Raw genomic sequence first — 12,022 nt, forward strand, 5'->3', positions numbered from 1 at the left:
GAAAAGACAAATATGCAACTACCAGTATAAAAACAAAGAAGATCAAAATAAAAAATAAAAAATAAACCTAAACCTAAAGAGAGAAGAAAATAGAAAGAAAAGGCAGAGCACAGAGACCACTCTGATAGTGCTAAATTATTATTGCTAGTCTGCACATGTTCATTAGGATTTTGTATTGTGGGTTTGACACCTGAATTAAAATCAGTTCAAAACATCATACTCCGGCAATTACGTGGATAGAATACACCCGAGTAAAGACCCATATGGAGTAAATGGATAGTACTAGCAATAGACTGGTATGGAGATTGAACTCCAGAAGCTCATTAAAAACATTTAGTAATAGATCCAACTTCCTCTTCACTGTAAGAAAATTATGCATGATAATGTGACCGGCCTAGCATTGAATTAGCAGCTAGTCTAATTATGTATCAGATTCTCTGCTGACCACCTCTAACTGTAACAAACAGTATTACCTTACTCCAAAGGCGGTGACCCCTAACTAGGAACTTGAACTACTGTACTGTTTGGATCAACAACATTTCTTAAAAGAAATTCAAAATAATTATCTAATTAACGCTGGTCAGGGAACTTTTGAAACGCCGGGGCCTCGCATTATTCCTGTCTCTCCCTCTTTCTTCTTCTCCAATATCCATGTCCCAGGGCCCGTTTTTCTCCCATACTCGCGTCTTCATTTTTCCCTTGTCTTCTTTCTCCTTTTCTTTTCCTTCTTGAGGGCTTTTCGTTTTCTTCCACTTGTCCCGCCCTTGTTTACTCTGTCTCCTGTATAAGTCGCTCATGCTCCCCCCGGAGTCGCAATCGAAGGTTCGCTTTGGGAATAGAAGGAACATTGTCGCCCTTTGCTTCAAGACGGTGAGCGACTTCTGAGGGTTTTCTGTGGTTTGGATGGAACTGTTCCATTGTTCCTCTTAACACTCTGACCACCGCTCGAACGTTTAGAAGGCACGCATCTAGCCAGACCTGATCGAATTCCGGCTGGGTTCCGTCGTTCGCTCTCTTTAGACCTTCTACAGCCTGGTGCCCTCGTTGTTTTTCCTGGTCTTCTTTTTTTCCTGCTGATTGTTTTTGGCCTGTTTAATTTGATTCTGCCATTGTATTACTGAGAATTGTTCGACTCGTGACAAAGCGGCCTTATTTGGCTTTCAGCGCTGCCTTTCCCGGTACCGTTAATCTACCACCCTGTACTCTGAACGACCGTTTACGATTCAATTGTCACGATGGCATTCTTGTTCAAATCGAAAAAGAATCAACAAAATACTACCCTTCCTCCAGCGAACAGAAGCCTCCACACATCCGAAGGAGCGCCAACATATGCACCGGCGGCGCCCAATGGAATAAAAGAGCGGGAGGGAAGCAATTCGCAGACGCCGACCCCTAGCAGCAGCTACAATAATTCTCTGAATTCGGTGAGCAGTATCAACAGTCCGGAACAGCAGCGGTTGCGACAAAGATCCGAATCCGAGTCGCAGGTTGGTACTCCCCAGCTCCCTTGACCTCTTGTTAAATGCCTTTCGCTGGGCGCAAGACAATGCCTCTCGACCTCATGCAGCACGGCTAATCATATCCAGGTTCAACGGCCGCCACAACAATCAATGAACAGCAATGCTCCCAATACGAGCCCCGGTGCATCACTGTACCCATGGTCACAGCGTCGGCTAATTTTCGATACACCGCAGACGAATCCATTTCCCCGTTATGGCGCAGCTATAAATGCCGTTGCTTCGAACAAAGGCGATATATATATGATGGGTGGTTTGATAGACGGATCAACTGTCAAAGGAGATCTCTGGGTGATTGAAAGTGGCGGGGGAGATCTCTCATGCTTCCCAATTGCCACTGTGTCGGAGGGGCCCGGTCCCAGAGTCGGTCATGCGAGTTTACTGGTCGGTAATGCTTTCATTGTATTTGGCGGTGATACAAAGGTGGACGAGACCGATACTCTGGACGACACCCTTTATTTACTGAACACCTGTACGTGCTGACGTTATGACCCATGCTGGAAAAAATGTGCCCTAACATCTTAAGTCTCAGCCTCCCGGCAGTGGTCGCGCGCCATACCTCCTGGGCCCCGGCCCGCTGGGCGTTATGGACACACCTTGAACATCCTTGGCTCCAAGATTTACGTCTTTGGTGGACAGGTTGAAGGTTACTTTTTCAACGACCTTGTCGCATTTGACCTTAACCAATTGCAAAATCCAGCGAATAAGTGGGAGTTTTTAATCCAAAGCAGTCACGACGGTGGTCCACCTCCGGGCCAGATACCCCCGGCCAGAACGAACCATACGGTTGTAAGCTTTAATGACCGGTTATATCTGTAAGTTTTCCATTTGAACTTTCCCTTGCCTAATAACGTATAATTTACTCATTCTCTCACAGTTTCGGAGGCACGAACGGCTTACAGTGGTTTAACGACGTTTGGACCTATGATCCTCGCGCTAATCAGTGGACTCAACTCGATTGTGTTGGGTTTATCCCTACACCGCGAGAAGGGCATGCAGCAGCTCTTGTAAACGATGTCATGTACATATTTGGTGGCCGCACAGACGAGGGAATCGACCTTGGGGATCTGGCGGCTTTTCGTATCACGACCCGACGGTGGTATTCTTTTCAGAACATGGGACCTGCCCCATCACCAAGATCTGGGCACAGTATGACGGCTTATGGAAAGCAGATCATCGTGATGGCGGGTGAACCAAGCTCTGCACCAAGGGACCCCGTGGAACTCAGTATGGTATACGTCCTCGACACATCGAAGATTCGCTATCCGACCGAGGCGCCAAACGGAGATAGAGCGCCCCCAGCCGGTATAAGAAAAGGCAGTACAGACAGGCAAAATCCTCAGGGGGGCCGCACATCTCGCGAAGCGCATAATCAACTTCCAGATCCACGACGACCAGGTGCCTCGCGGGAAAGCATGATGAGCCCGACCGGCAGACCAGCAGACGTTGGTCCTAACTCAGGGCCCGGGTCCCGGCTCCCGAGGGCCTCTATAGCCCAGGCTCCTTCAGGACCTCCCCCCCCAGGTCAAGCTCCCACCCCTGGCCCTCGAGGGAGCACCCCCCAAAACGTTATGAACCCACGAAGCAAAACCCCCACAAAAATGGATCGGTCGTATGGCGGTCCACCGGTGGATACCGTTCGAGCGATGGCAGCTGATCGGGATAGAGAGTCTCCAATTGCCAAAGAATCCCCCAAGGAGGCTAGAGCTGTTCACGATTCTGGATCTGGGTCAGGAGACCGTCGCACACCTACTCAGCAATCACGAATGTCTGCCCGAGCTATGGAGGCTGGCGAGGCAGCCCCCCTTATTAGTGCACCGGCCAGGCAACGGTCGCTGCGTCAACACCGACAGCGCAGCTCTATGGATAGTGCCGATGAATCTGTTTTGGGTCGAAATGCCAGTATTGATGGCTCGGTAGACTCTCGAGGTTATCGGAATTCAAAGACTCCAGGTGATGAACCCCGGTCGCCAAGGTTGACTGCTCATCAAGAAGCACTTATTAAGGAGCTTGAGGCCGTGAAAAGCCGTAATGCATGGTATGCTTCCGAGCTTGCATTGGCCAAGAAGGCTGGTTACACGCCGAATCCTTCAAGTAGCCCAACATTAGACGAGCGTGCGGGCGATGCGTTCGCTGACGAGGACCGCCCTTTAATTGAAGCATTTCTGGCAATGAGGGCGGAACTTGCAAAGATGCAAGCAACTGTAGATCGACAAGCTGCTATAGCTTCCAAGCGGGTTGCTGAGGTTGAGCACCAAAGAGACGTGGCTGTCAATGAAGCGGCTTATGCCCGTGCTAAGCTTGCCGCTCATGGTGGTAGTCAAAGAGGAACCCCGCAACCTGATGGGCGCTCTCAGGATCCTGAAGAAGTGATGACGGAGCGAAGCACTGACATCAGCAGAAGATTGGCTCTAGCTCTTGCATCTCAGAATGAACTCAAGTCAAAACTGGATACGGTTACAACTGAACTTGAACAAGAAAAGCGGGGTAGAGAGCTAGCTGAAGAGACATCTGAAGCTACCAGGAGACGTTTAGCTGAACTCGAGATGCAAAACAATGCTTTAGAGGCCGAGAGCCTCCGTGCAGAATTACATCAGCTGGAAGCCTCCATGAGGGAAGAGGCTTTGCTACGAGCCGAAGCAGAATCCGCAACAAAACAGCTTACCTTGGACAAGGAGGAGCTAATGAAAAAGGTTGAGGACTCTTCGACTCATCTCAAAGACTTTGGTACTAATCTGGGTGTGCTCCGAGAGGCTGTATCTGCATCTTCTGGTAAAGCAGCCCTTCTCGAGAAACAATTGGAAGAGGAGCGTGAACGTCGGGAAGGGTTAGAGAAAAAATTGCTGCAGCTCAGATCCGAGCACGAGGAACAGAATGCAGAACTTGAGAATATTGTCCGTCGTCTTCACGACGCCGAAGAACTCGCCGAAAGCAATGCCAGGGAAGCTGAGACACATAAGAATGCGTTCTTGACAGGACTTGACCGCGCAAGATCCTTTGATTCAGATTCTTCCATGCGGTCGCTCGCAGACCAGCGGGTAGCTGCACTGGAGACACAGGTGGAAAGGGCAAATAAGCTGGCGAAAGCTAGCCAGACGGCTGCAGATGAGGCAGCAGACAAGCTCCGCCGTGCAGAAGAGAGGATTGCAGGCTTAGAAGCATACCAGGAGCAAGCCAGTAGAGAAGGTTTGCAGCTTCGAAGGCAGCTCCAAGCAGCTATGAAAGAAGGCCAGTCTCATGCTACTGAGAACAGGGAGCTGAAGGCCCAGTTTGAAAACCATCAACGCGAGTCTGGCGCCTTAGCCATCCAACACGCAGCTCTCAAAGACCTTCTTGGTGAGCGTGGGGTCAATTATTCCGATAGCAGGCGTTCTCCTCGACTGGATTCCCCTGGGTCTCGGTTTGGGACACCTGAGCAGAGTCGACTTCGTGAGCTAGAACAGCAGCTCTCGACCAGTCTTAAGGCCCATGAAGAAATGAAGTCGTCATTCGAGACTCGCGAGCAAGAAGCTGACCGTGCATATAAGGAGAAGCTAGAACAACTTGAAAATGATTACCAGTCAGCTGTTCATTATGTTAAGGGAACTGAAAAGATGTTGAAGCGGATGAAGGATGAGCTAACTCGTTATAAGTCCCAGAATGCAAAGATACAATCAGAACTGGAAGCAGCCCAGAGTGACAAAGCGCAAGCTTCTGACCGATCGCTGATACAGACCGAGTGGGAGACTGAACGTGCACAACTTCAAAAATCTCTTGCCGACCTACAGCAAGAAACTTCGTCCTCTATCGCAAATCTCGAAAGCGAGCTCGCCAAACTGAAGGAGGATCTCTCTGCCGCCGAGGCTGATAAGGAAAAGTCTCGATCGGAATATGAAAGTTCCCAGCAAGAACTGATGGCTTCTGCAGAAAAGAGCCGCACCGAACTGGATCAGCTTAAACGCGAAAATTCTCTCCTCGAAAGTCGCGCCTCAGATGCTGAACAGAAGGTCAATATGCTTTTGGATCAAGTGGAAGCGTCGGTTGGGCATTACCGTCGACAGTCCCAGCATGGCCAAAACACGAATGGCATCTCGCGGACATATAGCAACGCCTCGAGCAATACCATAAGCCGATCAAGAGCCAACAGTGCTGTGTCACAGGAGGATCCATTCCCTGACAATCGTGGGTCTATGGCTTTGGACTCCCTGGCTAATGAGCTGGAGACCCTGCGTAGCCACTGGGAGAGTACTAACCGCAATTATCGGTTAAGCACTCAGTCTGACTTCGACCGGACTCCCACCAAAGAAACAGGGCTAAGTGACAGCCTCGCAGAATGGAGGCGGCGCTTGGATGAGGATGACACCAGAGCAAGTTCTCCTGAGAAAAGTAAGCCCCGTAACACAGAAGGGGGGCCTGCGACAACAAACATGATTTAAGAAACTCGGCAGTATACGGATGACTTGTCTATACCCCATGGGAAAACCTGCTGCGAGGCCTGAAGCTTGCCAGGGCCACCGTCGTCCTGTGTCTTCGGCTTCATTATCGTGTCTTCAAAGCGCCCTGACTCTGTGTATGTTTTGATGAATTGTCGACTTGTCATCTAGACGATGTAAAGACATACGTTATGCCTGTTTTATATTCGTTTGTTACTCTGGCTATCAGCGGGCTATCTTAGTCAGTGCGCGATGAAGTCAGGGAATTATGATTCATTTCCCTTCTTTCCCTCTCCTATGTTTGTTCCTTTTGTCTTGTTTCTGTTGCTTTAGTCTCCTTCGACTTCTTTTTTATACCCCTTCACATTTTGACACAGCCTTGGAATGTACTATTACTTAAGTTTTCACTTCACGAAGTCTCTGTCTGAACTAATCAATTATTTGCTTTTCATGAACTACCGTCTTATTCACTGAGTCAGTCTCAGCCTTGTGGATGGATGAAGATTATATAAGTCAGTGAGATGAATATATCAAGTAGGATCACCTCGGAGATTCTCATCTGATTAATACAAGTATCGCGCCGACTCCCAGGAGGTCTAAATTGTATACAAACTCAGTGGGATGCCATAATTCGATCATTGTCGTAGCTGGCCCGGTGGTGAATTGACTTGTTGAGGGGACCGATTTCGTCATGGGTTTGATTCCCTTTCCGAGGTGCGGAGTATGAGATAAATCCAGGTTAATCACTAGATATCGATGCTCTAGGGTGACTTGGTGTTGGCATGAAGTTGGTGGTAAGCATCATATTTATCGGAACATGCACAGTAGTATATATAGTAGATACATCATGGAGTGGATGAATGAACATTAAGGAGGTGCTGTAAGCCTGGCTGGATGATTTGGGAAGGTCATCTGTGTACTAGGAGGTAGTAGTAGCAGTACATAGTTGTCCGTCAGAACTGGGATGAGGCACATCATACCACTGCGGACAGGACAATTCTGATCGGCCGTCACCCGATGTATATGATTACCGACCACTGTGGCATCGGTGTCAGAGATCTTGAGCTAGGAGCGGTTTCTGCCCAAAATCGGGCCCCCGTAATCGCATGTAATTACCTGACAGAGCCCGGAGTATGTCGGCGGATCCATACTAGTTTACCCAGTCTCAGATGACCCCAGATCAATCAAAGGACAATTGGATGGATCCATCCTGGTAATTGCCTCAGGCCCCATGTGAGGCAGTCAATCAGTGTCGACTCTGGTAAAACAGGATAGAAACAAAAAGATCCAATTGATTAAACAGGGCACCTCGGTCAAATGTTCGATTGCTGGTATAATCGATAATCGGCGGCGACTTGAAATTCAATCCACATACAAACGTCCATGTGGCATGGGAATGTGCACTGACTTTTTGCCACGAGATATCGTAACGAAGTTTCTTTTTTTTTTTTTAGTAACCTTGAACTTTCCCATTTTTTTTGGGCCAACTCTTCGCAGTTGTTACACCACTGAAGGCATCCACCGACGTAGTATACAAGCATTGGTCGTCTATGTTGGATGAATGTCTCGTACTGTATTTACCTAACATATATGTACCAGGATTATTGAGATGGTCCTGAGCGCCGTCTTTGATCAGTAGGGTAAGCATCTGACGTGATGGGTGTTTACCCTAATGTGGAATAGCTTCTGTCGCTCTTAAAGAAAGTGATCAAGTAGGTAGGAAAGATGATACATGGAAGTGGAAACTGGGGGTACCTAGTGACTACCTTTCGTAGTAGGAAATAGGGTATTGTATGTATGTATGTATGTACGTACAGAAAGAGTTACAGATGAGAAGTTCTATGATATGAGACTATTTTTGCCCTTTTTTCTTTTCTTTTTTGCCTTCTCAAGAAAACAAACGTTAAAATAAATTACTATTTACGCCCTCCTAGTGACAAGTTTCTTCACCGACTTACTGAGCATCCGTTCGAAGATGGATTAAAATTTTTAAATTTTTTTTTTAAAAAAAATAGAAACATGAGTTTTCTATTAAAATTTCTAATCGCAATAATTCTTTCTACCCTATGGTGTTCTTTGCCCGACCAGAGCTGGTCACTGCCTGATACTTTTAAAACAAAAATACCAAAAATACCCAACCAAAGGAAGGTAATAGCCCCCTCTAGGTCGTAATTGAAATGTAACTGCTGTGACAAGCTGTGACCGCCAACCACAGCCAAACTGATCACCGGCCTTTACCCGCCCCCTCTCAATCTTACTCTCTTTCTCTTCTTCTCCTTCTCTCTCTTCTTCCCCTTCTTTCCTTCCATCCCACCTTCCGATATCAAGGCGTTGTCCTTGATTTCTTGCCTTTTGTTTCCACTCTTCTATCCCTTCTCCCCTTTTCCTCTTTTTGTTGGTTTTTCACACGCCCGTATTTACTTGTCAGCCTCTTTCAAGGGCCTGTCAAGTCATCACCTCATCTCCTTTTTCCCTCTCCGCCTTTTTGCCTTTCCGGTCGGTCGGAGCCCCAACGGTCGACATCACCGCTATCCCACCTCTTTGCACCCGCCTCTTTCTACAAGGTTTGTCAGACTCTCGCTCTTCTTGGTCCGGAATTGTCGTTATACACCTGTTCTGTTTCTTGTGTTCCTCAAGTGTTTCACTGCCAGGCATTCCCTGCTGCCAGCCGGTGCTAGCCTCAAGTGGGCAAGATTCACTATGCCAAGTAACTACGCGCCGAAGGCAGCCTGCTTCATTGTGACCTTTACTTCCCCTCTTATTCCAGCCTCATTCTGTGTTCATCCTGCAGCTTTTCTGGTTGAAATACGTCCTTGATGACTTTAAATTCGGCCCATCCAACAACCTTGAAATCGGTGACTGACAATCTGACCTGCAGTCTTCGTGATCTTACAGCCACAGCCGCCAGCTGTGTGTACTTTTACTCAAGATGACGACCATGGTACGTAGTCCGTTGCAATTACCTCTGCTCCGGGCGGCTATAGTCTAACAAAGGTCCTAGGATTTGCGTGTCGGTAACAAATACCGCATTGGCCGCAAGATCGGAAGCGGTAGTTTCGGTGACATCTATCTCGGTTCGTGTTTATCCCCTTGGAATGGCACCGCTCGAGCTGGCCAACATTGACTGACGGAACCTAAGGAACTAATATTATCTCCGGCGAGGAGATTGCCATTAAGCTTGAGAGTGTCAAGGCTAAGCACCCCCAACTTGAGTATGAGGCTCGTGTTTACAAGTCTCTTGCTGGTGGTGTTGGCATCCCCTTCGTCCGTTGGTTCGGTACTGAGTGCGACTATAATGCTATGGTTATCGATCTTTTGGGTCCTAGTCTGGAGGACCTCTTCAACTTCTGCAACCGCAAGTTCTCGCTCAAGACCGTGCTTCTCCTGGCTGATCAACTTATTTCCCGCATCGAGTATATCCATGCCAAGTCTTTCATTCACCGTGATATTAAGCCCGACAACTTCTTGATGGGCATTGGTAAACGTGGAAACCAAGTCAACGTGATCGATTTCGGTTTGGCCAAGAAGTACCGTGATCCTAAGACACACTTTCACATCCCCTACCGCGAGAACAAGAACCTTACTGGAACTGCCCGTTACGCCAGTATCAACACTCACTTGGGTGTTGAACAGTCTCGCCGTGATGACATGGAGTCTCTGGGATACGTCATGCTCTACTTCTGCCGTGGCACTCTCCCTTGGCAGGGACTTAAGGCTGCTACTAAGAAGCAGAAGTATGACCGCATCATGGAGAAGAAGATGACTACGCCCACTGAGGTCCTTTGCCGTGGATTCCCCAACGAATTCTCGATCTACTTGAACTATACCCGCTCCCTGCGTTTCGATGACAAGCCCGATTACTCGTACCTCCGCAAGATCTTCCGTGACCTTTTCGTCCGCGAGTCTTTCCAGTACGACTACGTTTTCGACTGGACTGTCTACAAGTACCAGAAGAATGCCGCGATGATTGTGGATGCTAGCAACAAGAAGGACAAAGAAGCGGAGGAACAGCAGCGCCGCCAAGGCGTGGCAGCTGCTGCACCGATGGGCACCCCCGGTGCTGCTGCTAAGCCTGGTGCTATCTCAAGCCAGCGCCGCAAGGTCATCGAACGTGGAACTCTCGACAACACCCCCGACACCAACCGTGCTGTGGGAGGGAGTGACAGGATGTGAGTATCTGAAACCTAGGTTCCGTGTAGGGAACCCCTTTCCTCTGCGTTTGGTGATTTGCCTTGACCCCGCACGTAGAGGTCGCCTTGAATCCTAGAATCTGACTAATCTCATAGTCTTCGGCGTTAGGCTGCGTTCTGCTTCCAAGGTTGCTGCTTCAGGTGCTTATGTCCCTGCCGGTAGCCGCTCGAAGCGGGACGATGGATACGGTGCTCAGTGGTACTAATTATCCAACATGGCAGGGTAGCTCAGCTGTTCTCTCTTGATGATAGTTTGACTTCCTGCATGTTGACATCCCATTATGTGAAGAACTCAAGAGCATCGTGATGCTGGTAACCTTCTGCCACCTGCAGCAAATCTTCCGACTTCTTTCGCCTTGGGTCTCCATTATTTCCTTTTTTATTTTACTTCATTGCATTCTCTGTTAGCCCGTCATCCCGTTTTCGATCGTCTTCCGGTTTCCGCCGTTTCGATCCGCCGCGTTTTCCCTCCGATCTGCCTGCTGGTTTATCTGGACTTCCCAATTGTGCCTGAGACTCCGTACTTGAACACTTGAACGCCTTCTCAGAATCATTACATTCGATTTGCACATGGGAAGTACTTGGTAGAAAGAAACAAAACGCTATTACTGTGGCTATTTTACGTCATCCCTCCTCGGTTGTCATGTTTGTCCAGGATCTCTAAGCCATCTTTTGAAACCGACCGGGAGGGTTAGACCGAAGGAGATGCAAAATGAAAATCTTCTGTCTTTCGGCAGAACGAGGGGTATCTTTCAGTTGATGCCTGCCACTGAAAACCCTCGGATATATCATTCGTTGTTTTGTTTTCTTTTCCCTCCCCTTGCTCTGCAATTGTCTTTTGATCTCCTATTTTGCACATTTCAGCATTCCAGACTGTTATCATGTTATTATCGACGCAACATTGGGGACGATGAGTATGAAGGTATGACACGAAGATGTGTGGGAGGTGGTTATTCTTGATGTCCAAGGGTCAAGGTTCACATACCGTACGAGAACTGGATGGCACGGGTGATGGTACTGCACACGATGATTTGGACAATAAGAAAGCACGTCTCTACAATCGGTAACTGGCGACGGAAAATGGCTAGGGTCGCTTCCGGGGTGGTATTGCGTCATGCGAGGTTGTTTTTCTTTGTGGTATTTCATTTTTTCCATTACTCTCGCTCCTCTCTTGTTATATGAAGAAGACTGGACAACATTCGAAGGTAACCGGGCTACAAGGGGACGTTAGGGCAACTGAAACCAAATGGCGCCAGTTGTGAAGGAACAGCGGTTATGGTTTCTTCGAATGAGCCTGTCTTGTATTCGACATATAATCCACGTTATTTGTTGCTCTTGAATAATCATTCTCCGTAACCAACTGTCTCGAGTGAGAGATTCTTTTACCCTGTAGCTTTAAGATCCTGGCTTGGTTTCCACCGACCGACCCGAGCGGGTACGTAGGCAAATGAGATCTATTACAGTGGTATAGGGTACCAAGTATATACTACTAGTTATGGTAGGGTCTAAAGCACCGACGTTGGACCCTTACAGTAGTAGGTAGGGTACGGTGGGTGTCAACTAGATTACTATTTATATCTGGGTATCTCTGTCCTGATCGGAGATTGGCGGCTAGAGTAGACCTGACAAAACAGCGACCAGGGTCACTTTGGCCTGACAGCTTCTTGGCTTGAAGATGTGTGAATGGAATGCGGTCGGATTGAAACCAGTCTTATGGGTAGGGAATTAACTGTATGAGTTCGACTGAGGTAGAAGTTGTGCATACTTGCATCAATTAATACCGGATACAGGACAACAAAAGAAATGCAAAGTCATGTAATACGAGACTGTAAAATACACGGATAAATCGAAGGCCAATGCCCACCCCCAGTTTTTTTAGGCCCGACCTTATTTTGCGATCGCG

The 12,022-nt window shown here is 48.1% G+C and overlaps 2 protein-coding genes across 2 annotated transcripts; both read left to right on the forward strand.

The window, feature by feature from the left end:
- Positions 1-1,235: 1,235 nt before the first annotated feature.
- ABOM_008886 (putative cell polarity protein (Tea1)) lies at positions 1,236-5,932 on the forward strand (the record flags this gene model as incomplete). The annotated part of the gene is made up of 4 exons (XM_022536015.1): positions 1,236-1,487; positions 1,587-1,989; positions 2,044-2,332; positions 2,395-5,932. The coding sequence occupies 4 exons, from the start codon at positions 1,236-1,238 to the stop codon at positions 5,930-5,932; spliced, it is 4,482 nt and encodes a 1,493-aa protein (XP_022386865.1).
- A 2,926-nt stretch (positions 5,933-8,858) lies between these two features.
- On the forward strand, positions 8,859-10,325 carry ABOM_008887 (casein kinase 1 family protein; the record flags this gene model as incomplete). The annotated part of the gene is made up of 4 exons (XM_022536016.1): positions 8,859-8,870; positions 8,931-9,003; positions 9,069-10,098; positions 10,229-10,325. The coding sequence occupies 4 exons, from the start codon at positions 8,859-8,861 to the stop codon at positions 10,323-10,325; spliced, it is 1,212 nt and encodes a 403-aa protein (XP_022386864.1).
- Between the last annotated feature and the right edge of the window lie 1,697 nt (positions 10,326-12,022).

The sequence above is a fragment of the Aspergillus bombycis genome (assembly GCF_001792695.1).
Source record: "Aspergillus bombycis strain NRRL26010 chromosome Unknown contig00075, whole genome shotgun sequence".
Taxonomy (NCBI): domain Eukaryota; kingdom Fungi; phylum Ascomycota; class Eurotiomycetes; order Eurotiales; family Aspergillaceae; genus Aspergillus; species Aspergillus bombycis.